This window comes from Malurus melanocephalus, unplaced genomic scaffold, assembly GCF_030028575.1.
Source record: "Malurus melanocephalus ecotype Western Australia unplaced genomic scaffold, MMel_1.1 scaffold_4, whole genome shotgun sequence".
Lineage (NCBI taxonomy): Eukaryota > Metazoa > Chordata > Aves > Passeriformes > Maluridae > Malurus > Malurus melanocephalus.
In genome coordinates, this window is record NW_026623236.1 from 1966061 (window position 1) to 1989331 (window position 23271).

The 23271-nt window shown below is 39.0% G+C and overlaps 1 protein-coding gene across 2 annotated transcripts; it reads right to left on the bottom strand.

Annotated features, from left to right (window-relative positions):
- Nucleotides 1–738: 738 nt before the first annotated feature.
- On the bottom strand, nt 739–21842 carry ASRGL1 (asparaginase and isoaspartyl peptidase 1). 2 transcript variants are annotated; one of them, XM_057369019.1, is made up of 7 exons: nt 21648–21837; nt 21294–21561; nt 17383–17525; nt 12267–12421; nt 8096–8214; nt 6121–6231; nt 742–3508 (listed from the first exon to the last, which is right to left on the bottom strand). In XM_057369019.1, the coding sequence occupies exons 2-7, from the start codon at nt 21478–21480 to the stop codon at nt 3273–3275; spliced, it is 951 nt and encodes a 316-aa protein (XP_057225002.1). In that variant the 5' UTR covers nt 21481–21561; nt 21648–21837; the 3' UTR covers nt 742–3272. The 2 variants fall into 2 exon arrangements, with proteins under 2 accessions (XP_057225010.1, XP_057225002.1); XM_057369027.1 differs by lacking the exon at nt 6121–6231 and having other exon boundaries at nt 739–3508; nt 21648–21842.
- Nucleotides 21843–23271: the final 1429 nt, after the last annotated feature.

A 23271-nucleotide genomic window follows, 5' to 3' on the forward strand; every position in this document is an offset into this window, starting at 1 on the left:
AAGTCAATGAAAACCACCCCTGAGACACAGAGCTAAAACGAAGGACAAAATAGAACACTGAAAAAAACCCAAATTTCCAAACACTGGTGTCCTACAGAACAGGTTTTGATTAGTTTTAACTTGAAAAGATTATGAGCAAAACCTACACAGGACTAACAATATATGAACACAGTCAATGGTCACCACCCTGGTGCTTTTGTTAACATCTTTGCTTTGATATGCACACCCATCACAGCTATCTGTGCAGGTCAGGGACCCTTTCTACAAAGTACTAGGAAAGCAACTGGACAACATCCACAACTGGCTTTCTAAATGACATAAAATAATGGGATGCCCCACTTTAATTAGATAATTAAAACTGTTTCTGCTTTGCTAGATGCCAAGGACACCCAGTTTCTTGGCAACAGACCTCTAATTTTCTTTCTTTGATATCCAGGTCACAGCCATTTGGATTAGAGGCTCATTTCCAGCAGCAGTGCACAGCAGGGGCACACAACTTCCTGTCCTGCTGTTGGTATCCCCGCTAAGTTCAGCATCTTGCAACTACATTTATAAAAGCTGTTAAATGTTTAAGCCCTTATAAAGGGTAGTTTCTCAATATTGGCAAAGGTCAGATGGCATGTAAGCATATTAAAAATTAGTCCTGTGCAACACCAGCAACCTCTTACATCATCCGCAATGCAGTCTCACCCTGTTCTAGATGAAGAACATGACTGAAAGGGTGAAAGAGAGATGAAAACTCTTTCATCCCCAGCTCTCCATCCCCTTTGAAAATAAGGTCTACCACATCCCTGACCATTTGCTATCATTCCCCCTCATGAAGGAGAGTAACACTGTCCTGGAAGGGGTCTACCTGCCATCCAGATTAGGTGAGGAAACCACATGCCTTTACTKAGAAGTGCTGGTCAGCTACCTAGAAGAAAAGCATATGGCCCTGAATGCCTATACCAGTSCTTAGTCTGAGCTGACATCATTTGAACTGTGGAGCAAACTATAGCCTGAGGATCACAGGAGGAGGGTGTAAGGCACAGTTAGTCATTCCCAGACCCCGTGAACTGGAAAGGGATAACCCATGCCTAAAGATTTTTAGTTCTTTTCATATATTTGTAGCTTTGTAGATTTTTAATTTATAGTTGTATGATTTCTAGTACTTTTCTCACCCTTTCTCATATTTTAGAATAATAATCTGTTTCTAACACATAGTTAAAATTCTGTTTAGTCTTATTCTTAGGAAGAGGATTTCGAACAAGGACATCTGGGTTTCCACCAGAACTTAAGAGACATAACAACAAATAGGGCAAGGAAACTCCTGGACCAACTCCAAGGAGCTGACCCAAGGGTGGGTTCCTGGGGCAACTCATCTACTGGACATACCTGCTAGATATATTAATGAATTAATCTAATAAAAATTATACAAGTCCTTTATYACATGTGTGTGTGACCATTTCTGTGCTTTCTGAAAGCTTTCATTAAAAATCTGCTTTTTATCTCTTGCAAGTTATTGTCTTTTAATTTCAGGCAACGTAACAGCCTATGCATATTTTCAAAAACCAGACACTTCTTATAGGAATGGAATATAGAGCATGGTACCAAAGGGTGGGTTAGACAGAACAAATCATACAGAACAGATGGTAGTCACAGTGCTTAATGCACAGTTGGAAGGTGCCCAGCTATTCTAGTTATGAGCAACAGAAGAACCTATAGAGGATAATGACTTTGTCAAGTGCCAGCAATTTATTACATCGTATTCCCAAGAACAGCTGAGGTGAATTAACCACACTAGCCATTTACTATTCCTTCTGACACCCCTGAGATCCTGTCTGTAGTGTGGCTGAGGTGGCTGGTGCCTTCTGGGCCGATGTGAACTTGTTCAAAACTAACCCAAAGCCAACTGGCGGGGTTAGCATAGTGCCAAACCCTTATCAATAAACCACCCAGCAGGTGTATCAGCTTATGCTTGCTGCTACCCTAACCATCACTTGGGTTTTGGTCAGCTTGGAGCATGACCAGAGCAGAAAATGTTAACAAACAAGACCTTTACAAAGACGGTACACCAGGTGTTACAGCAATACTGGGTAAATGTTCATCCCTCCAGCTACTTCAAGCAAAGGAAAGGTCATGTGGAATGTGCCTTCTGTGCACTCTTTCATCTGACAAAGCCAGTACATATGACARGATATTTGTATTCCTGTGTACTGCCTACATCCGTACCTAGATGCATTACCATTTAGATCTACAAAACATACGTCAAGTTGGACATTTTTAACAAAAAAAGGAACTTTCCTCTGTCTTTTAAAAATACAAAATCTTAATGAAGAAAATGTATTAGAAGTAATATAGAACATCAATTCTTTTTTAAAAAGAAAATCTGCAGACAATGTTTCAGACTTCACACAAGAAGCTTGTCACCAGGCAGTTTTATTTGTTTTACTACAACCTGCTTTGATCACTTACTTTTAGATAATTATTTTTCCAGTTAATTAGCATTTCTTGCTTGTATTTTGATTTAAAACATGCCTATCACCTTTGCATTTGAGTAGTAAAGATTGCTGTTAATTTTATTGAAATCATGACCTTCTTTATTACTATCCAAGATACCGCATCAATAGTATCTTTCCTGTTAACTGTCCACATATAGTTTGAAATATTGTAGCCTACTTTGTTGTGATTTCCAGTCTGATATCAATGAATGGAATTAGAGCTCTGTAGCACGGACTTTCCCTTCTCTGGAGAAAGTTACTTTCTTTACTTCATTATATCCTGACAGTCACCTCACGCCTGCAACAACGGATTTTAGTCTTCACTGATCTTTGGTGGTCTTTCACTGACAGCTACCGAGATATTATCATGAGACAGCTGCTCAAAAGACTCCTGGATTTTCAAAATTCAGTCTTTAATGAATAAGCTTTTAATTTAATTAATTTATCCCTCACATCATCCTGGAGCAGTGCCTGAGAACTGGCATTGAAAGGAGCTCCTCTAATATTGAATCTTAGGCTCCCTTTACTRTAAGATTAAGGCATGCTAACCAAGGAATATACTGACCATTCCCCTTCTGGTCTAAAAAAGGAGGATCTGACTTCACAAAGGTATTAAAAGACTACACATTTATACATGTACATTAAAGAACTATGCCCAGATTTTGTTTAGACTGTAAATGTGATGATGCCTGTGAACCAAAAGATCTTCCAGAATGACAAAGTCCACTGTCCTTGCTCCCCAGCAAAAACTGGAGATCTTCATTCTTCTCTGTCAGTCAACTTTCTCCATTTTTAGAATCCCTCCCTTTCAGATGCAAGTGCTTCATCAACAGATTTTACATGCTTCTCCCCTGCATGAATTCCATAATGCAGGTTGTCATCCTTTACAGTAGCCCACGACATCTGCTTGGTGGAGAACCTTGCTGCCCATTCGCCTGCCTTGTTGACAACAATAACACCCCCCAAACCCCCAACTCGTGTCTTCATGTAGTCTAATGCAGTGTCCGCTGCCAGCTCTGGTGACATTCCTGAAAAAAAAAACCAAACCCAAAATCACTTCAAGGTATCTGTCCTGATATTAGTTTTAAAATTCCCTTCAAATTTCACCCCTCCCCATGGAACCAGTCAAATCTAATTTCTCCTTCAACTAAATCAGCAAGAAATTCCAACCTAACAAAGGAACCAGTCTAGAAAGGCTCCAGACAGTTGCTAAAGCCTTCTACAATGTTGCTCCAAATATTTATTTACACAGCTTCAGATTTTGATTCAGTGTTTGATACAAACTAACTCAAAAAACTTTATGTTCAAGACACAACATTTCTTATGCCACTATTTGACAGGAAAAAAATGCCAATCTGCAAGGTTTYCATCAAATGTTTGTCACGAGCTAGGTCTAAAGCATTTACAATTTGAAAAAACCCACATCAAAAAAATCAAAATTTTGGTCATCATCCCTGTTATAATTCAACTGGCTGCAACGGTACCCAAAGCATGTACTTCACATTGTCAGAATTTAGCAAAAGCAGACATCAGCAAGAGTTCCTGAAACTTCTGAAACTGTCAGGCAAGATGAGGTCTCAAGGTACTAGGTATCAGACAAAAGACCAGCAATGCAACTTCAGCTTTTCACTACTTGATTCATATTAACAGGAATATTTTCTAAATTAATCAAATTTATCATGTACATCATACACACAGACCTGCAATAACTGCAACATATTAGTTCGCTACAAGTTTAAATACACATTCCAATACAGTTGGCTTGGCCTAATTACCCTAAGATATATACCCTCAGCAATGTTATGTAGCTTAGATTGCAGAACAAAAATTGACCTTCATGCCTTCCCTGCAAATTTTGAGTTAAAACCAAATAAACCCAGCAGAGTCAGAATTATTCACAATACTGGTGACTGACAGGATAAAGCTCCTTTCTCTGACGCATGGGTGACTATTCAAATCAGTGGCACTGTCTTCAAAGGATCAGTATTTCACTGTTTGATTTTTCACCAAGACAACAGCTGCCACTGTAAGACTGAGATTCCAACAGCTGTTAAGACTSGCAAAGCATTATACAGAAGTAAATTTTGCAGCATTTGTCCAAAAGAAAATATTTAGTGTGTGAATTACTGAATTGCTGAGCAAATTATGAGAGCTCTCTATTTGTTCTTATAGATGCAACTTCAGCTCACTGTTAAGGACTCAAAAAGTTATAATAACTTGAGGGTTTGTTTTCAGTGCCTTCATGGAAAMATGTTTGGAGGAAGGGCTGGGGGGGAGTCTAATTGCTGACATGTTTGCCTGGCAGCTGAGTTACACTTCTGGGCAGGATGAATGAAAATAAAGCAAGCATGGGCAGGGTGAACAAGTGCAAACCAATTAGACATGAACACACGTGGGTTCATTTTCTTTTTTTCTTTTTCCAATGAACTTTTTAGTTTGAGATTCATTTGCCTTTCAAAATGATTAATCACAAGCCAGATAATTGCTATTAATGCATAAGTCTTGCCATCCAGTTAACTTCAAGCCAGTGAAGAAACTGATTTACACAGTTTAGACGAGAGCTTAGAAAGCCATTCACAAATTGAATAGTTAGGGACATTAGATAGAGAGTAAAGGGAGAACATAACATATTAAGAGCTTTGGAAAATAATCTGTAGATTGTATTTTATGCTGAAACTGTTACATCAGCGATGAGATTTAGAGAAATGCATCCATTGCATATGAACAGTTCTATAAAGCATAACAAGAATATTCTCAGCTTTTAGTCATCTCTCTACTTACTGCCTCTCCAATGAAAATGTAAATTGAATGTTTTCCAACTATTTCCAGTTTGGTCGATCTCAAAGCAAGCTACACTGTACTGCCCCAAAGCTACAGCTTTCTAAAAATAATGGTGATATCTATATTAATGATTTTTGAACTGCATTCAACACAAGTRTGCTGTCTGGCTATGTTTACAGGCTGTAACATAATCAAGGGTTTAGATGACAGACTAAGTCATGAAGGTAAAGCTCCAAAGGGTCATCCCACAGTCAGATTGTATTACAGTCACACAAGACATACTCTGTCAGCTGTTTACCACATACCCACCCAGTCAGTTTAGTACATTTTCCAAAACAAAATGTAAAGTGAAATCATGGTTAAGATGTCTTCCAGTAACTTCTGTTGCTGTAATCAGAGTTGTTAGAAAAAAGACCTTTACAGTTTATTAGAAAGGCAACATCCCATACTTTCTTATTTCAGCTCCAGTTATCTTTTTCTAGCCCTCCCTTACTGCTGCCTTAAATATATCTCATTTTTATTTGTTTTCTATTTCTTGTTCACAAAATTTTAGTTTATAATTGGGAAAAATGATTAAAGAGAACTTCAATTAAAGTAGACAGTAATGTCTCCCAATGTACACTGATCAAAAGCATGATTCAGTATCAGGCAGCAGAAATAATTCTGTTCACTTCAGCTATTTTAGCTTTATTAATAATTTAATACTTTGTTTTGTTTTTAAAGAGGTGACCCATCCACATACCCCTGAGAGCAACTCTTCTAACAACTGTTCTAGGATGATAGCACATAGACTGAAACCTGTGATTAGGCAACATTTCCTATCCTCATTATTTCAGCTTACAGGAAGTTTGGAATATACCTTGCTCCATGTGATAGAGGATCAGTCGGGCTAAGACCACTTTCATAATGCTCTCCCCATGTCCTGTGGTTGAAGTGGCACCAGAATGGTTATCAGCATAACCTCCACTTCCTTTTCAGAGGAAAAAAACAAGAAGGCAATATTCTGTAATACAGTTTAAAAGCCCTGTACTGTTTAAAATGGATACCAAACATTTGTCCCTGTAAATCCATTAGCTCTGTACATTTTTGGGAGCAAAGTGTCAGTAATGCTTCTTTCTCATTTCTGCCGCAATTTGAAAAGTGAAATATATGAAAGAAATCAACAATGTTGGAGCAAGTTAGTTGCCAACTTGAGAGAGAAGGCTAGTGAGCCGTTTATGTACAAGAAGCAGAAGAGGGCCCACACTCCACAGGAATGGCAAAAAACCTTTCCAGAACAGCAAGGAAGGGTATATTGAGGATCAGCAAGACAGTGTCAGGACACAGAATGCCAGGTTCATCAATTGAGAARATATGAAGGAACATCTACTGAGGGCATTGGTGAGCTGACCAGTTTGAAGGGAACTTACTGTCCACAGCATGTAAGAGATTCAAGATCATGGGCTTTARTAAAACTCCACAAAGCACTCCTGAATAATCTTCCAAGTTCTCATCACAAGCAGAGTGTTTATTCTGTTGAACTCCCCTTCCCCCTCTTTTTTTTTCTCCCATCCTTGTTTTACTAGCACATTCCACACCCTGTTCTCCACCAAGCTTCTGCTTGCTCAATACCCATATTTCTAGCACATCTCCTAAGAAAAATATTTCCCAGGAGCTAGGAAGAAACATACCACAGCACTATAAACAAGGTACTGGGGGAGGGGAAAGAGGTCATAGAAGAGCAATGAAAGATTCTTCCCTTCTGTGCTTTCTTAATCAGATCAGACCTTTCTAACAGACTGAATAACATGTGCAAAAACACTACCATAGTAAGTCATTTCCCCCTACCAAAGTCTCTGATGTTTAAAAGCAAAGCTGGCATTTCTGTATCCAATCATGCAGATGTCTAGTGAGACCAAAAGTTGCAAACAATATGCTCAACTCAAACAGCCGAATTTCACATGTCCTTCACAAACCCATGGTCCAAACTACAGGAACCCTGAACATTATCTACACAGGAGGAGCGTATTTTCAGTCAGAAGGCTGCAACCAGAAAAAAAAMCTGAAAATCACAGTCAAATKTAGAGGCTACCAAAATGTTAGCAATTTTGTATGCAAAAGAAAGGCAATAYTAGTTTTATAATAATCATAATACTGCCAACAGTCATGCTATTTGAGTTTGGAACATGTTTTACTGAAAATAATTACTTTCCAAATCTCAGCTGTATGGTAGAACCCTGAAGCCATCAAATGGSAAGTCTGTTTCACGAGAGGAAGAAGTCTGTGGAAAGGATTTCAAGTGACTCTTTATACTTGGTTAAGAGATCTCTCAAAATATTTCCTTTATTCTATATCACATCTACTAAGTTCTGAGGCAGTCTTATCAGGCCCTCTTAAGAACAGGAATTTACTCAAAGTTGCCAGTCACTTTATAAATTATTGCTCACTGATACAATAAATTGCAATTAGTACCTACTTCCTTAAGTATCAAGGAAACAGAATTTTAATATGGAGCAGGCTACATTTTTTGACCTAGTGGAAAGCACAGATTTAAAAAAGGACAGCTTTATTGGAATCAACAGAAAGGAAACACTGGTTTCAGCACTGAAGAAAAGACAGAAAAAACCAACTCACATCCCCATTTTACACACAGAACTTCCAATACTTTCTTGCAAATCTCCATGCTGTAAGGAGGTTGAGCTTTGATAKTTCTGAATGTTATACCTTCATTTCAGATGGACTAGAATTTAGATTTTGTTTCACTAATGAAAAGGAGAATTTTTAATACTTTTTGTTTTCTTTTTTTTAAACGAGATACCTCCAAAAAGTGAAAGGCAAGATCCCATATCCCATACCTATGCATGCTGTGTCACCAACACGGCCAATCAGTTTATTAGAGAGTCCTCCAGTGGATGTTGCACAAGCTACATTGCCTTCACTGTCTATAGCAACAGCGCCTACTGTTCCAAGGTCTCTGCCAAGAAAAACAGTTCACAAAATTAGACAGAATTAAAGCATACCTGCCAAAGCACGTTGCCTTTATTTCCCAGGTAGCTTTAAAGAAGATTTCTACAACAGAATTACTGCTCATCATACAGCTATTTTTGCTGTGCTTCTCATTACAAAAATAACAAGAAATACACAACAATTCTCACAAGCTATATATTTAACAGAGCAGAAAACACTTTTTTTTAAAAATCGTTCCCCCATGGCTTGTTCACTTTCATAGCATGGAAACTTGAGGAGGAATAAAACCCGCAAAACAAAAGCTCACAGGGCAGAAATACTTCTAGTCATTATAGTTCTGGAGTAGTTTTTTGGCTGACACACAAACTGAAACACAACTTTCCCCTAAATGGCAACTCAAAGATGCAACAATTGGCTCCACTGTCTCAACAGGAGGTTAACCGGAATTATTAATGACAATGCACAGTGAATACAGAAAAGGACAGTAATGTTATGCAGGCACTGAATCATTTCCTTCCTGTTCCTCCTCTTTCCTTTTCCTTACTCCCCTTAAAGTTTGAATGCTATTAAAAAAAAAGCTTATTTATTTGCCTTTCAACTAGTATTGCTCACACTGCATCATTAATACATATTTTAGTCTTYGTACTCTGTAGGTATGCAATCTTGAGGTTTAAATCACTTGGCCAATAGACTGCTGAAATTGCAAATTGGTTTGAAAATTYTCATGCACTGAAGAAAACAGAAGTTTGAACTATTGCTTCATTTCTTCAACACAGAAARGACATAATAACCTGCTCAAAATATACATGTGTAGTCGTGTATGGGGAAAAAAAAAGCCTGTCATGATTTAACTGTAACAGTTGTTGCACTGAGTAGCGAGACAGCAATGACAATTAATGAGAAGCAACAGTTTAAATATCCACATATTCCAGTCTTAGCAATTCATGTAGGAACATAAACCAGTACGTGACTACGCGAAGTACACCAAACCCCCRAAATAATCTAAATCCTTCAACACAGGAAAATAATTTGTAACAATTCTTCAAGAAACTACTCAACAGGCAACTGGAAAATGAATACCTTTCAAATTTGCCTGGGAACTGGTGAGGGTTTCTCTATAGCTCTGCAAAATTTTAACTAATTAAGCCAGACAAAGTCTTTGTGTACCATGAAACCCACAGTCAGTTTCTCAGAGAACCAACTTCCTGTTCCCTCCTGCTTATGTAAAATATCATACTGTCAGTCCCTACACTTCATTCACAGCAATTCAAAGTTGACTGATGAATCACAGCCCTTATAAACTGCTCTGACATTTATGTGAAGATGGACCTCATCTCAAACTGAGATGATGGTGCAGATGGGCTTCCCACCCATCCATCTGTTACAAATGATTTGCTGAAAAGAACATTAGTAAATTCAGTACTCCCTTGCACATTCATGTAGCACCCTTCAACCAACTAAAGTTAGATCCTCCTGAGAAATTAAGAAAGATGTATCCAGATGTACACTTTCTTATGCAATTATTTACCTGAAGCATCTGTGAAAATCAAAGCACACAGATGATACAGGCAGTAATTACCTATTTTGGTATGAGAGCACAGCTGGCAATGAATAACAAAGTGAATATATCCAACACATCTTATCTGCAGTGGGGCAAATAGACAACTACACCTGATTTCTTACTGTCCCTTTTTTGTTGATTCACTGTAACATCTTCTTTGATCATCTTCAGAACAAAGGCAAAGAAGACACAAATCATTTTTCTGCATGGCTAGTTGACTCCGAAACATTAACAAGGCAAGCAAAACTGCTATCAAATTATAACCTTCTATCTATTTTTAGTTATTGAYAGTTGCAAAAATCTCAACAAGTCCCTGTGGTATACCAGAGAATGCTATTAGAGATTCTTTTCAATCAAGAATTATTCCTATATATTGCAYATACTGTGATACAAAATGTATGATTTAGATTTGCCAGGTTCCTTGTTAGTTWATGCCTCCTCGAGTTACTCTTGCAGTGTGATTCACAGTGGGRCTAGGAGCCCATTTACTATCTTACAGCCAGACTCTACTCCTGTTCTGTGGGATTCTCAGGCAAACTCCAGTAATTCTTAACAAGGGTATGGCCAGAGTCTTTGGAGTGAGGAACTGCAAATAAATCACCTTGCACACACCTTGTTCTCAGCAAAAGGTGCGCAAGATGGAATGTTGTACACGCAATGGAATCCTAAGCTTTCAGCAYAAATGAATGCAGGCTTCTAACCAGCAGAGGAAAAGGCATCTCTTACAGAGATACCAGACTTTGCATGCAAAGCCTATGAAACCCCAGGGTTTCCAACTCTGTGAGGATCAGGGGACTGGAAGCAAAATATACACCAACCTTCAAATTCCCAGTATGATCTGTATTATGTTGCCTCTGACTAATACTACTGCACCTTCTGTCTGTTTGCCTCAGGCAAGTTTCTGCATAATCACTGTGGACATAACAGGGAAAAAGAACATTCCACATGTGATATAGAATGAAATGGGTTTGCATTAAAAAATACCTGTTTTMAACTTTGTGAATTTGTGCTGTTTTGGGCATTGGTTTTCAGAAAAAGAACAGCATGGCCAAGGCAAGAAAGTCTTCAGCCCTTCAGAAATACACAAGCTTTTTATTATCAGATATTCCGAACAAGTCCACGTGAAACTGAAGATGCCTAACACTGTTTTCAGGGTAAAAAAAGGTGAAAAAAAAAGTAAAAATGAAGCAGTTATGAGGAATGAATGAAGACCTAGATGCCATGCTATTCCCASTGATATGTTCATGAGAACAAGAGGCAGTGGAGGCTACATCCTCAAAATTCTTTGTAATTAATGATAATACCACACAGTCCTTGGACAGACCATGGATCAAAAGAAMACTTCTGTTGGATACAAGATGAACTGTGACAAAGACCTTATGGCTTGTCTCATTAATATGTTTTTCCTTGTAGCAATTCACTGAAAGTAACATACAGGTTGTAGTTTATAAACTAATTTCATGGACTTTAATTAACTTGCCCACAGAAGAAATTCCCTCCCTTTGAGCTACAAATTCAATTCTGCTACTGCCATTTTTCTTATTTCACAAAACAGAGTAGCAGCATGTAACACAGCATTTATGAAATGTACAGTGTCTTCCTGCACCACAACCATGGACATACAAATGTAAGCTCAACTCTTTAGTGTTTATGCCTACCTCACAGGCACAGAAAACATTTTGACCCCTGATGTTTTTCATCCTTTTACTGTCCACTACGCCTTCCTCTCTACCTTATGGTTGAGACTGGGTTGTTTTCCAAGTGTCATTTTGCTGTTGGGCAGTAACATCCAGTAGCATCTCTCTTCACACCCACCACTAAACTTCTTGGTAATTTTTTCTTCATTCCTTTTCATAACCAACAGCCACAGTTAGCACTCAGAAGGAATTACTGGTCAAAGTCTGATGTTGTTTAATTACCTAATCTAGTTTAAAGACAAATCTGATCATCTACTTAACCAAAATGAGCTTTCTTAGGTTTTTGGGTTTTTAAAATGGACTTTTGTTAGTATGGATACTGGAGAGTTTTTAAAATCACGGTTCCCCAGCAGAAAAAAATGATACCAAATCATACCTACTGTTCATTAAAGCTATTCTATGCACTTCTGTAACTGGTRATTTTAAGAGCAATAACAAGTTCTAACTTTGCCTTCCAATAAAGCCTTCAAATCTATGCTATTGTCAAAGTGACCAATTATCTTCTTAAGCAGCAACAAGTTTGTTCAAGTTTGTTCCGTCATTTAAGCTTCAGCAAATTCATTGAAAGCTTTATTTTCTACTGCTTTCAATGAAGATATACTATAAAGACTGTATCAAACCATGTAACATTTGGAATACAGGCCTTCAAGGTTTGTGTTTCTTTGTCTGGGGTTTTGTTTGTTTCCTTGGTTGCTTTGTTTGTTTGTGGGGTTTTAGCTTCTTTCGCGTTTTTTTTTTTTTTGTAACTAGATAGTACAAATTAAATCACCTGAATTTAAAAATAAAATATATTTTACCTACTTCTGAAATTCTTCAGGGTTGGAATCTGGCTCCAGATTCTTCTTCCATCTCTCCCGGGATCTCTCTGTTAYGAGTTTCTCCCCTGGAACCTCAGGAATACCCATGGCCTGAGCAAACAGGTGTGCACCATGGTCAGTCAGCAGCATGTGCTTCGTCTGCAGAAGACAGACACGAGATTCACTGACAACTCTTGCTTTGTCTTGTACTGAGCAGTATAACCACCATTTTTAGAAGCAGCCACATAAAGAAAAATCAGAATTTTATTTTTTATTTTCTGCCCATATCCCCTTCCACTATAGCTGAAAAAGCTTTCAGTTCTCCAAACCACAAAGTTTAACCACCCATAAGAAAGAATTACATTTATCTACTTAACACTTACTATGATGGTAGAAGAAAAATTGGTAAATTTGCTCTTTAGCTAATTTGYATGAAACTTTGTTTTACTGTTTCCAGTGAGTTACCAAATTACTACATAACTAACTGTTTTGTCCAGTTAACTAAGAGATTTAGAAGGCTTTTATTCAAAAGAATGCTAAATAAATTCCCATTTAAAACCTACTAAAATAACCAACAAATGTAAACAGYAAACAATTAAAGTGTTTCTTAACATCAGSTGAACAATTTTCTTTTAATTATTTMTTTTAAYAAGCTGCTATTCTTATAAACTCAGAATTTCAAATTTAAGAACAGAATACTTCCTGAGGGGTTTGATCAAAAAATGTTTGCCCTCTTCTAACAATACTTGCAAGTTCTATTTTGATTCCTTTATTTACAAAGCACTTCAGACCAGATTTAAATTCARCAACCTTAGTTAATTCCATGTTCCAAAGTCTGTAGAGCTCAGTTAATTCATATTTTAGAGAAACTTGCCAGATAAATTTCTTTAATTAATCCTTATACTTTAGTAGTAGCTCTAAAATCAGATTTTTTAAAAAATGTCTCAAGAAGTAAGCATCAGCTTCTTGCACAATTACACAGCTCACAATCACACTACTCATCAGAGCCTGAGGAGGTTTTATAGAAGTGGTGGTCTCACAACACAGCATGGAACAATTGCAGAGAAGAGCACRTAACTTAAAGCAAGCCTTTATGTTCCTGCAGCAGCACAGCACACAGGTACCAGCTGAGTTCCCAAAAAAAAACATGTGATCCTGGAGGCAGCAGATCTGCAGAACCTGGCAAAGCACCCACGTGGCACATTCCCAGCTCTSGGCCAGAAGCAAGGACAGCAGAGGCTGCATATTTCAGTTTCATGATACCTTCTGCAGGACAGTTACAGTCTCTTCAGGTTTTTAAGATGTTGCAGACCATCAACTTCTGTTGATTTCTAAAGTAATGGTAATTAATCACTTATGACCAACCCACAGCACCGCATTGTTTTAAAGGATCCCAGAAAAACTTCTCTTCCCAAATCTGAGACACTGATCTCTACTTAAACCCATGACAGCCTCTACACTAAGCCCTTTAGACACTGACRGAGGACTACACTTTGGAATCATTCTTGATGCTGCAGCCACGATAGCAAATATTTTCGAAAATTTAAATGCCTTTTGAATTAATCTTTAATTCATGAGAGTATTGTTTCAGGAAACAATATTAAGGATGACAAGAAGTCCCCTGTACAYGTGACAGTGGACATCAGGCTCACATGCAGAGTGATGTTAGCAGACAATGCAAGACCTATCTATTTCTAATGCAACTGTCGAGTAGCGTTCTTCTACTTCAAAGCCAACTTTGTGCAATACTGCCCCCCTCTGCCACTGCCACTAACCCACCAGAAATACACAATACAATATTCARATTAGTTCTGGTTTTTATTTGTGRGTTGGGGTTTTTTTGTTGTTTGATGGTTTTTGTAGGAAATTTGAAATTTGCTTTTGTCTTGATCTGTACCAGAAGGCTGAGTTCACCATCACTTGATTTCCTCAGCAATTAAGACTATATAGTCCTTTAAATAAGTGTTTAAAAAATTAAGTTTTATTATAAAAAATGGGCATTATTTCTAAAAAGTTTTTCGAAGGGAGCGAYCCCATATGCAAATCTGGATAACATATCCACCCTACTAGGCTACAAAAACAAGAAATACTTGCATATTAATAAATTAGCTTCTACAATAGGGCCTTGTGTTTGGGGTTTCTTTTCCTTCTTTTTCAGTCCTCACTGAAAAGAAGATGTCTTAAGGTAATTTTCGTTATTCTCTTCAATAGATGCTATCAATCAAAAGAACTGGTAGAACATGGTCAAACAATGCAAAAGCACATTTTTCTGCCTTATCCTTCCAAAGTTTCGTTAATATGCTTGCTAATTTAAAGTGTTTACTTTTTCTGGAAGGTATTTGCATAAAGTAATCCAGAAGGACAAAAAAAAAGGATTCAAGAGATCTTATGAATAAGCAACAATGTTGGTACTTTTAGTTAATGTCACTGGAAATGGGGAAAATACCTTAAATTTCTGCCTGGCCCAAAATTCAGACCATCAAAGTTCTTTATTTAACAATTCCAGCAGTGCAGAGCATAGAAAAAAAACCTGGCSTTTTGCCTCAAGAAGCCTGTGTTCTAAGCTAAATTCTTTTTTGTCTAATGCAAAGTCCTGCACAATAGGAGCAGGAGAAAACATACACAGCTTACATATACCAAAGAATTAGTGCTCTAATGCTCATGAGAAGCCCATCTAATGAAGTGCTGGAGCTGAGAAGGGTTACATGACCCATATTTAAAAAAATAAATATTCAGTATATCATTCTATTTATGTTCAATACAAAGAAGAGTAATTGAACAGGAAATTTAACTGCTTTTTGAAGAATTTGTTATTTTAGTTAATGTACTAAAAGTCTTCCACCTCTGGAAGCTCCTGTGATCAACAGCACAGTAAATCATAAATGGAAAGTATTGTGGTGCCCTCTGTTTTTCTACTCCATGAATTTGGACAAGTTTGAGTCCAGTGGGAAAGTGACAGCACAAAACGACAAATGTATTGCAACAACAACCCAGAGGAGCTACTCTGGCCACCAGATGGAGCCCACACTGTTCCATAATAGGTTGCAAATACAATTACAAGCAGACGTGCAGGGTGGTTTTGGTTGGTTTGTTTGTTTTTGGGAGCTGCATGTTTCAAAACTCCTTATGGGATTGAGGCTCTCAAAACCCCTGGGAAATATGCATACATACTTAAGATCCYAAGAAAAATACCCTTATTACCCACAAGTCACACAGTCAAAGATGTTTTTAATTAAGCACAGTACAACAAAACACACTATGAAATGTACTATGAAATAGCCTGGGTTGGTGTCCCAAAATTCCTGTCCAAGAKGAACAGATGGGAAATAATGAACAGAAGAGCAACATCAGTTGGCATTCCATTTAAGGGAGATGGAGAAGTGCAGAAACTCGTCTCAAGATATATGAAACAACTTTGGCCAACATTTATRTTTTAAATTTATCACCTACACAGATTTTTTTTTGCACCTGAGCAAATAGTAGTATCTTTACCACAGAATGTCTTGGTGTTAGAGCTACACCATCATACTTGGCCCTGTACAGTAAAATTTTATGATTTCATTTCAGATTTAGCCCCAACACTTTTGAACATCAGAAGCAACATGCAATGACAAAAAAGACCTTGTAATAGACAAGGCAGACAGAGGAGAGGGCTTTCTGTTTGTTGGTTTGGGGATTTTTGTTTGATTTTTAAAACGCACTTTGGAAAGCTATGTTCTCAAAATCCAACACTGTTGTTTTAACTATATTCTTGTTGACTTAAATGCAATTTTTTTCATGGACAACACAATRAAGAAAATAAATCAGTGATTCTGGAATACAAACTGAAAAAAAGGCATTAAAGTAAGTTATCCACAGAAAAAAATAAAATACAACATTCACCTTRACATGCTAGAGCCACCTCTACCCCAACCTTTTATTTGTCTTCTCAAATTTTGTCTTTTGAAGCTACCACCTATATTATCTACTGATCCAGTGTTAATGACAAAACAAAATCCATATGAAGGAGAAAACCCTGATTTATCAAAAGTTTTAACATTGTTTTCTAATAGACATAAATTTCACTGAAGTATTTATATTCAATGTTTTAGTGAAATGTTCTGTTCTTAAAAGCAGAACTATCCTACAGTTAAGGACACAAAAAAATTCCATCTGCTTTGGAGGCCACTGAGAACAAGATAAATGTCAGTCATCTTTACAGATGACCAAACCAGATTTTGTTTCTTCAAAAGTCACTTTGAAAGGTTAAAGAAACGTAAGTCTTTTTTGTTGGTAAGTGTTTTTAAAAAATATGAACCTTTTCAGCAATGGAGCAGCTGCACTAGTAGGATGAAAATGTAAACTCCAAAGACAGGATAAACTTTTTGATCACTGTCAGAGCTTAGTAAAACAGACACAGATACCACACAAATCACTTRCTCCCATCCTGACATAGATAAGTTGCACCATCTGAAAAATAAGAGAAGTTTGCTGTGGCAAATATTAGATGGACTTCTCAGTGGAGTAAGGTGGAATTGATCTTCTATAGAAGGTCAAGAAATATTTTACTGCCCTGATAAGTTTGATTCTCTTGGAAAATCTGTCAGCACTGTATAGARCTAAGGTTATCTACTGCTGAAAGATTACAACTGCACTGGTGCTACCATCTGATCAAGTCACAATGGAGAAGGCTACCCAGAAAAACAAAAGCATGCATTACATAGTCAGATATGCAACTGGGCCATTTAAYTCATTCACTGCAAAGTGAAGAGCATACTACCTAACTTTAATCTTGCAAGATCAACCACAAGGCTCACTCACAACATGAAAGCTCTCCAGAAAATAAGTGAAAAACAACACCAAAAAAAGACTTGAACATCAGCAGTGGAACTACAGGAGACCAACATGTGTATGTCAAGTCATGTTTCCTTAAAATGCTGGKTTTTTTATAAATATCTCTCAAAATCCCTTGAAGTAAGTGCTTCATGTCATGACCATAGTGTTGAAACACGCCAATCCATTTCTGCCTTCCTTCCTGCTTTAAAGCACTACTCAAACATCATCATTGAAGTGTATCAATACACTGGAGGAAGTTCAAAGGAAAAGAAAATGCTTTATACTCRAGTAGATAATCAGCATACCTTTTCCATAACAAGTCGAGCAAGTTTTATTGGGTTTGCTATGCACTTAACTGCAGACACTGCTCCAGAGTCTAAATTTTTTCCATCCATGATAATGGCATCCATTTCTACTTCGCCTTTTTCATTTAGAACAGATCCACAACCTAAAAAAAAAAAAAAAAAAAAAAAAAAAAAAAAAAAAAAAAAAAAAAAAAAAAAAAAAAATTAGGGGGCAAGAGAAAAAAAGAAAGTCATTAAGAGCTAACCACTCAGGTGATTCAATTATTAGCTCTCATCAAGCAACCTTTCTCTTTCCCCGTTTGCTGACTTACTGAAAGTATCTCCCAAATACAAAGAAAACAGCAGAAACACTGCTGAGTATAACCACAAAATCCAGCCATTAACAGAAGTATCACAGAGTACATCTACTTTAAAACTGAGTTTTATTTTCTTGTAAGACGAAAACCACACTTCCAATCCCATCCAAAATATATACTTGGTATTGAAGTTAAAATGACAAACCATGATGAAGAGAATTCTTTATTYCCCAGATCACTTTTAAGTGTACAAAACTATTTTACTTTTACAGTTCTTCCAAAGGAGGATACAACATCACCCAAGAAATGGTATAGTGTTTGATCCTATCAACAGATTAAATGTCAYACAGCACTCCTAGGAACTGCCAAAATTAATGGAGTAGAATAAAAATGTCCCCCTCACTACTGTAGCTAAAGCTTGAAACAACAAGTTCTTCCATTACCAAATAAAAACAGTACATAAAGTAATTAAAAAAAAAGTAATAACACATCAGGTACTTATTTTCTTCCATAATTATCAGTGTTATTACTAACTTAATTGAAAATTAATGAGATACAAAATGAGACAACACAAACAGGGTGGCTTTTTAAATAATGCCAATAATTGYATCACAGTGGAATAACAGGTTGTAAGTTACCAAGTGCACAAGCCTTGCTAATACAGATGATGAAGACTAGACCTAAAAAGAAATAAAAAACCAAACCAAAACATGGCAGACTTACACAACCACTCAGGTAAAAAGACCTGAGCATTGCACATAGCTAATCCAGTTGTTTTTTGGTTTTTTTTGGTTCTGTTCAATGAATACTAAAGCAGTYCAGAAATCACTGTTAATGATGGATGTAGACTTCAATATCAATGTACTTCTGACCTGAATGTTTGAAGTTAAATCTCCTGGAAAAAGAGRCAACAAAATCCTGTAATCTTCCTCTTGCAATCTCAAAAACTGCCCCTGCCACATACAGGCACACCCCCCAAAAATTGTTATTTACCTGTCTCCAACTGCACAAATTATTCCAGAGTTCCGTCCCGCATCATTCACAATATGTTAATTTCTAGATACACTGATCTGTAAAGAGTTTACAGTTTAACTGCCCTGTGCCCCCCATGTTATCACTAATTCTTCCAGCTTTACCTTATGCTGGGAAAGAATTGCTTTCTTAGCTAAACCCTGCCGTGCTCTTTGAACTTCTTGTGACAAGGTAAGCTTTCTAGCCCATGGTCACAGAATTCCTACTAGAACTAGGGTACGCCTTTCTCAAATATCAGTGATCAGAACCATGGTCCCAGGGGAAACTCAATTAGGCCCCTTCACCACTGTATTAAGAGTATCCTTCGTCTACTGGACATGTCTCATAGGATACACTTAAGGATTTTCTAAAATTTACTGAGCAGAAAACAGTTGCAGTTCAGCTTTCTAAAAAAGTCCCCTTTTCTAGTAAAGAGAGACAGGTGCTTTCTAAGAACAATTCATCCCACTTGCCACAGAATCACAGAAGAGCCTGGGTTGGAAAGAACCTTAAAGATCATCTACTGCCAACTCCTTTCCATGTGCAGCGATGCCATCCTCTAGATCATGTTGCTCACGGCCTGATCCAACCCAGCCTTGAATATCTGCAGGGACGGGGCATCCACAACTCCTACAGCCTCGAGAGCTGTTTAGCCAACTTTTTTTCATTCCACTAATCACCATCAAAGTCTATACACCACTCTAGCAAAGCTAGAGTTACTGAACTTCAAGTAATCTCAGGTGGGATGAATCCTTCCTTTTGTYATTGAAGACTGCCTTTTCACCTGCCTTCCAAAGCAATAGATAGGGACTACCAGCCTCTGAGGTTATGRTCACCATTGACAGCAGTGCTGAAAAAATAAATTTTTTGGATCACATATAAAGCAAAGGGCTGGGAAAACAGGAGGGAGAAAATAGAAGACAGAAAATCTAGGGAGGACATAAATAACAAACATGTCTGACATTAGCCAAAACACAGCTATTGAGAGGAGTACTCCAATTCCCTCTATCTGTAGACAGATCTGTCCCCTGTCCTGCAAAGGCTGCATAGGGAAGAGTGTGCAAGGATCAATACAGTGTCAGTTCTTACACCCGGAGTACTCATGCCAAGCYGGTTCATATTGCTAGCCAAAGAGATCACAGAGAAATATAACCAAGGCCACTTTCTCACCACAAGTAGAACCTGATGACTTTATTACACTGCACAAGTCAATAAAATGGTAATTTTAGACACCAGTATATTCTGGTGCTCTCACACCAAGCCTGCATGGAGATGACTCCACATAGTATGGCTACATCCCATCATTCAAAAAAGGACACAACATGATTGTTCTGCCCATTGTTCCCCATCTTTATTGTTGTCTCTTAGTGATGTCTGTGATTGCCTAGAAAATATAACAGCAAATCTGATTTTTTCCCTTTTATGAAGATAAATATTACACAGTGAGTTTTAAACAGCCACTCCAATCAGGGTCCTCTTGACATAGCTTTCAGCTCATTTTTGCCAGATTCTGAGASCAACTGTATCTAATGAGCACAAACATAATTAGATGTTTCCATAAGTAACAGATTACTTGCCCCTTAGATCATCATACTCAAACCTGAGCAAAGGGTGAAGGCTCAAGTCCAGTTAAGTAAAAGCTAAATGAGAGAATGCCACCTTGATGCTAACTATATAAAAGTACAAATTACACCTGTAAGTCCATTTCATGATTTCAGCTTGAATGCTCTAAAAATCAAAATGCTCAACCCAAGTCAGTAACAAAACACTGCAAATTTAATATTAAATAGAAGTTTTCCCTTGCTCTTAACTGCAAGGTGAGAAGGAACAAATGTCTGCAAATTATTGTGCACATAAATAACAGCTATGTTATCTAAAACACTGAGCACCTAAAGGTCTTTCATTCCATGTTCATTCCTGACATACTGTGGTGGGAGTGGGGAAATACTTCTGCTGAAATTCATCAAAATAAAAAAAATGAGGTCATAAGAAGAGGAAAAACTATTTGACTACTACCATTAACATTAGTTCACATTACTGATTAGGAAATCCAGTATCAAACCCTCAATGCATAGATTTAACTCAAATACCATTACTGCATTACTTCTGTAATATTACTTACAAAATAACTAACTGCAAGTATTAATTAAGAGAAAAACACCTAAAATCCCCAACAYGAGTGACAATAGGTAAAGAACCAGCATTAAGGATTAAATAATGCTGCAAAGTATATCCAAGTGCCTTAAAGACAYGTTAACTAAACAAATATTCCTTAAGAGTCCATGTCTTAAAACTGGATATACAAGCACAGTAACAGGAGAATATTTACAGAGAAGTAAAACAGCACTGCTTGAATTAAATAGCAGATACATAACACTGAAGAATGAGAAAAGAGTAACTCATCTTCCTAAGTGTACTCTTGAGAAACTACAGTACATACCATGCTGAGAAATCACCTATTTCATGACACTAGTATTTACTCCACTGCAATGTAGATAATTCAATAATAGTGCAATAATAATAATAATAATAACAATGCAGGCTAGGATTTTCAGAAGTACCAGGGTGAAACAATTCCAAGCCCACCTAACTTTAAAAAATTACCTGCATTAAAATGAGGATCATCTTCCATTGACCGTACTGCCTCCTCAACTGCATCTACAGCACTACCTCCTTGCTTCAGGACACTGTAACCTCGCARCGCAGCTCTGACAACACCAGCACGACATCCCTCTTCTCGTTCTTTGAAGATCCGGCCAGCTCCACCATGCACTACGATGACAGGCTTCATCCTGCCAAGTTCCTCCCGAGGCTTTCACTGTGCACACAGGTCACTTGTTTGGAAGGAGCAGTTATTAGCATGCGTTCCTTCCTACACGGAAAGAGGCTGCAGGTTAGGCAAGACATATGGGTATTTTGACTGCAACAATTTTAATTTCCAAGAAGGCAGATACTCACATGAAGGAGCTCCYAATTCAGTCTGAATGAGGCCGAAGGCAACTTGGCACAACTTTGAGGCCAGCCCTGTTTTGAGGAAAGCCCTTAGTCAGGTGGCACAGAAAGCGCCCCTTTTGGTTTAATAGAAACCCTGTCTGGTGATAATACATTACATGGAAACAAGCACTTGAGTAACCTGCTAACTGCTCTTTTAGTCGGGTAGCCCTTTTGTCAGAGTACAGTAATAAAACAAGAAAAGCCGCTGACCCGACCCGAGTTAAAGGTTTACCCAGCTCAACTACCTGGAGCCCAGACCTCTGACTTCTTGCAATACTTTGAACTTCGAGCAGGAAAATGAGGCGTTCATTCACACCTGGCAGCCAACACCTTGTTGTTACTGCTCATGGCCCTCCTACAAGCAAGAGATGGTTGCTAGTTGCTATACATCTTTGGTGATGCAAATCACGGGGTTTGCTTCCAGAAAAAGGCAAAGAAGCACCAGCCAACTCATCTCCCAATGAAATCTGGGGCACCTCACAGAGAAAACTCCCCTAGTGGAAAGTTTCTCGGGGACGGCTATTTTTGGAGRCTGTAAAGAATAGAATCCAACAGCCTTTCCTCTCATCCTACAGGCAAACCCTTCTGACAGCGCCTCCCGCACTGCTCCGGTCCCTCGCACTCCTCCTYCCCCAGGGGCTGCAGGCCGGGATGGCAGCAGGCGGGGAGCAGAGCAAACCCCAGCCCGGGCCACCGTGGGGTACAGCATCCCGTAAGCGAGGCGGTTCAGGCTTTTATTTCAGCCAGCAGCTACGCTSTTCCTTACTCAGAAYAGRCTCCCCTCGGCCATAGATCCAGCCSTGCCGGACYCCGCRGCGGCGCCTCCGCTCAGGGCGGGCCCACCCCGCTCGCCCAACCACGCTCCCGGTSCCGGCGTTCCCGCGGAGTGCGCGGTCAGATCCCACCTGGAGCGCCCCGTCCCCGCTGCACTCGCAGCCGCCCCGGGCGCGCTCCCGTGCGGGTGCCCGCGGCAGCGTGGGGCGGGCGCAGGCCCAGGGACCCTTTGCCCGGCTGCCGCCCTTAACAGACATGGCAGCCCCGCTGCGCCAACCCGTGCCCGCACTGAAGATGGCGGCCGCCGCTCCTGGCCCTGCCGTCTCCGCCCCGCACCCGCAGGGGCCGGGCCGCTGCCGCCAGCCCTGAGGGAGCGCGGCCCGCCCCGGCTCTGCGCTGCCAGCAGCGGGTGTCGCCCTCRTCCGGGCGCGGTGCTGCCCTCAGCYGCAGTGCTGCTGCCCTGCCACACCAGCACAGTGCCTGCCGCCGTTTGATTTCCCCTCCAGTTAATTTAGAAAAATAGCACCTATACTCAAAATTGATCCTCAGCAGGACGTCCTGCGTGCCCACCCTTCCCCTCCCCTCTGGCCGGGCCGGGTTATTCCCCTGGCCAAAGCTCGGGCTGCCTGTGGAGTTGAGGAAACCCAAAGGAGCTGCAGTCCGGGGAGGTGCCGTCTGTGGGGATCGGGGCGCACATCCCGAGCAGGTTGGCACAGACCCAGTGACGATGAGCTGTATGTGGCCACACTGTTCCCAAATTGATGGTAAAGACAAGAAATGAGCTTCATGGATGTTTGTTTTTATTTCTAAATAT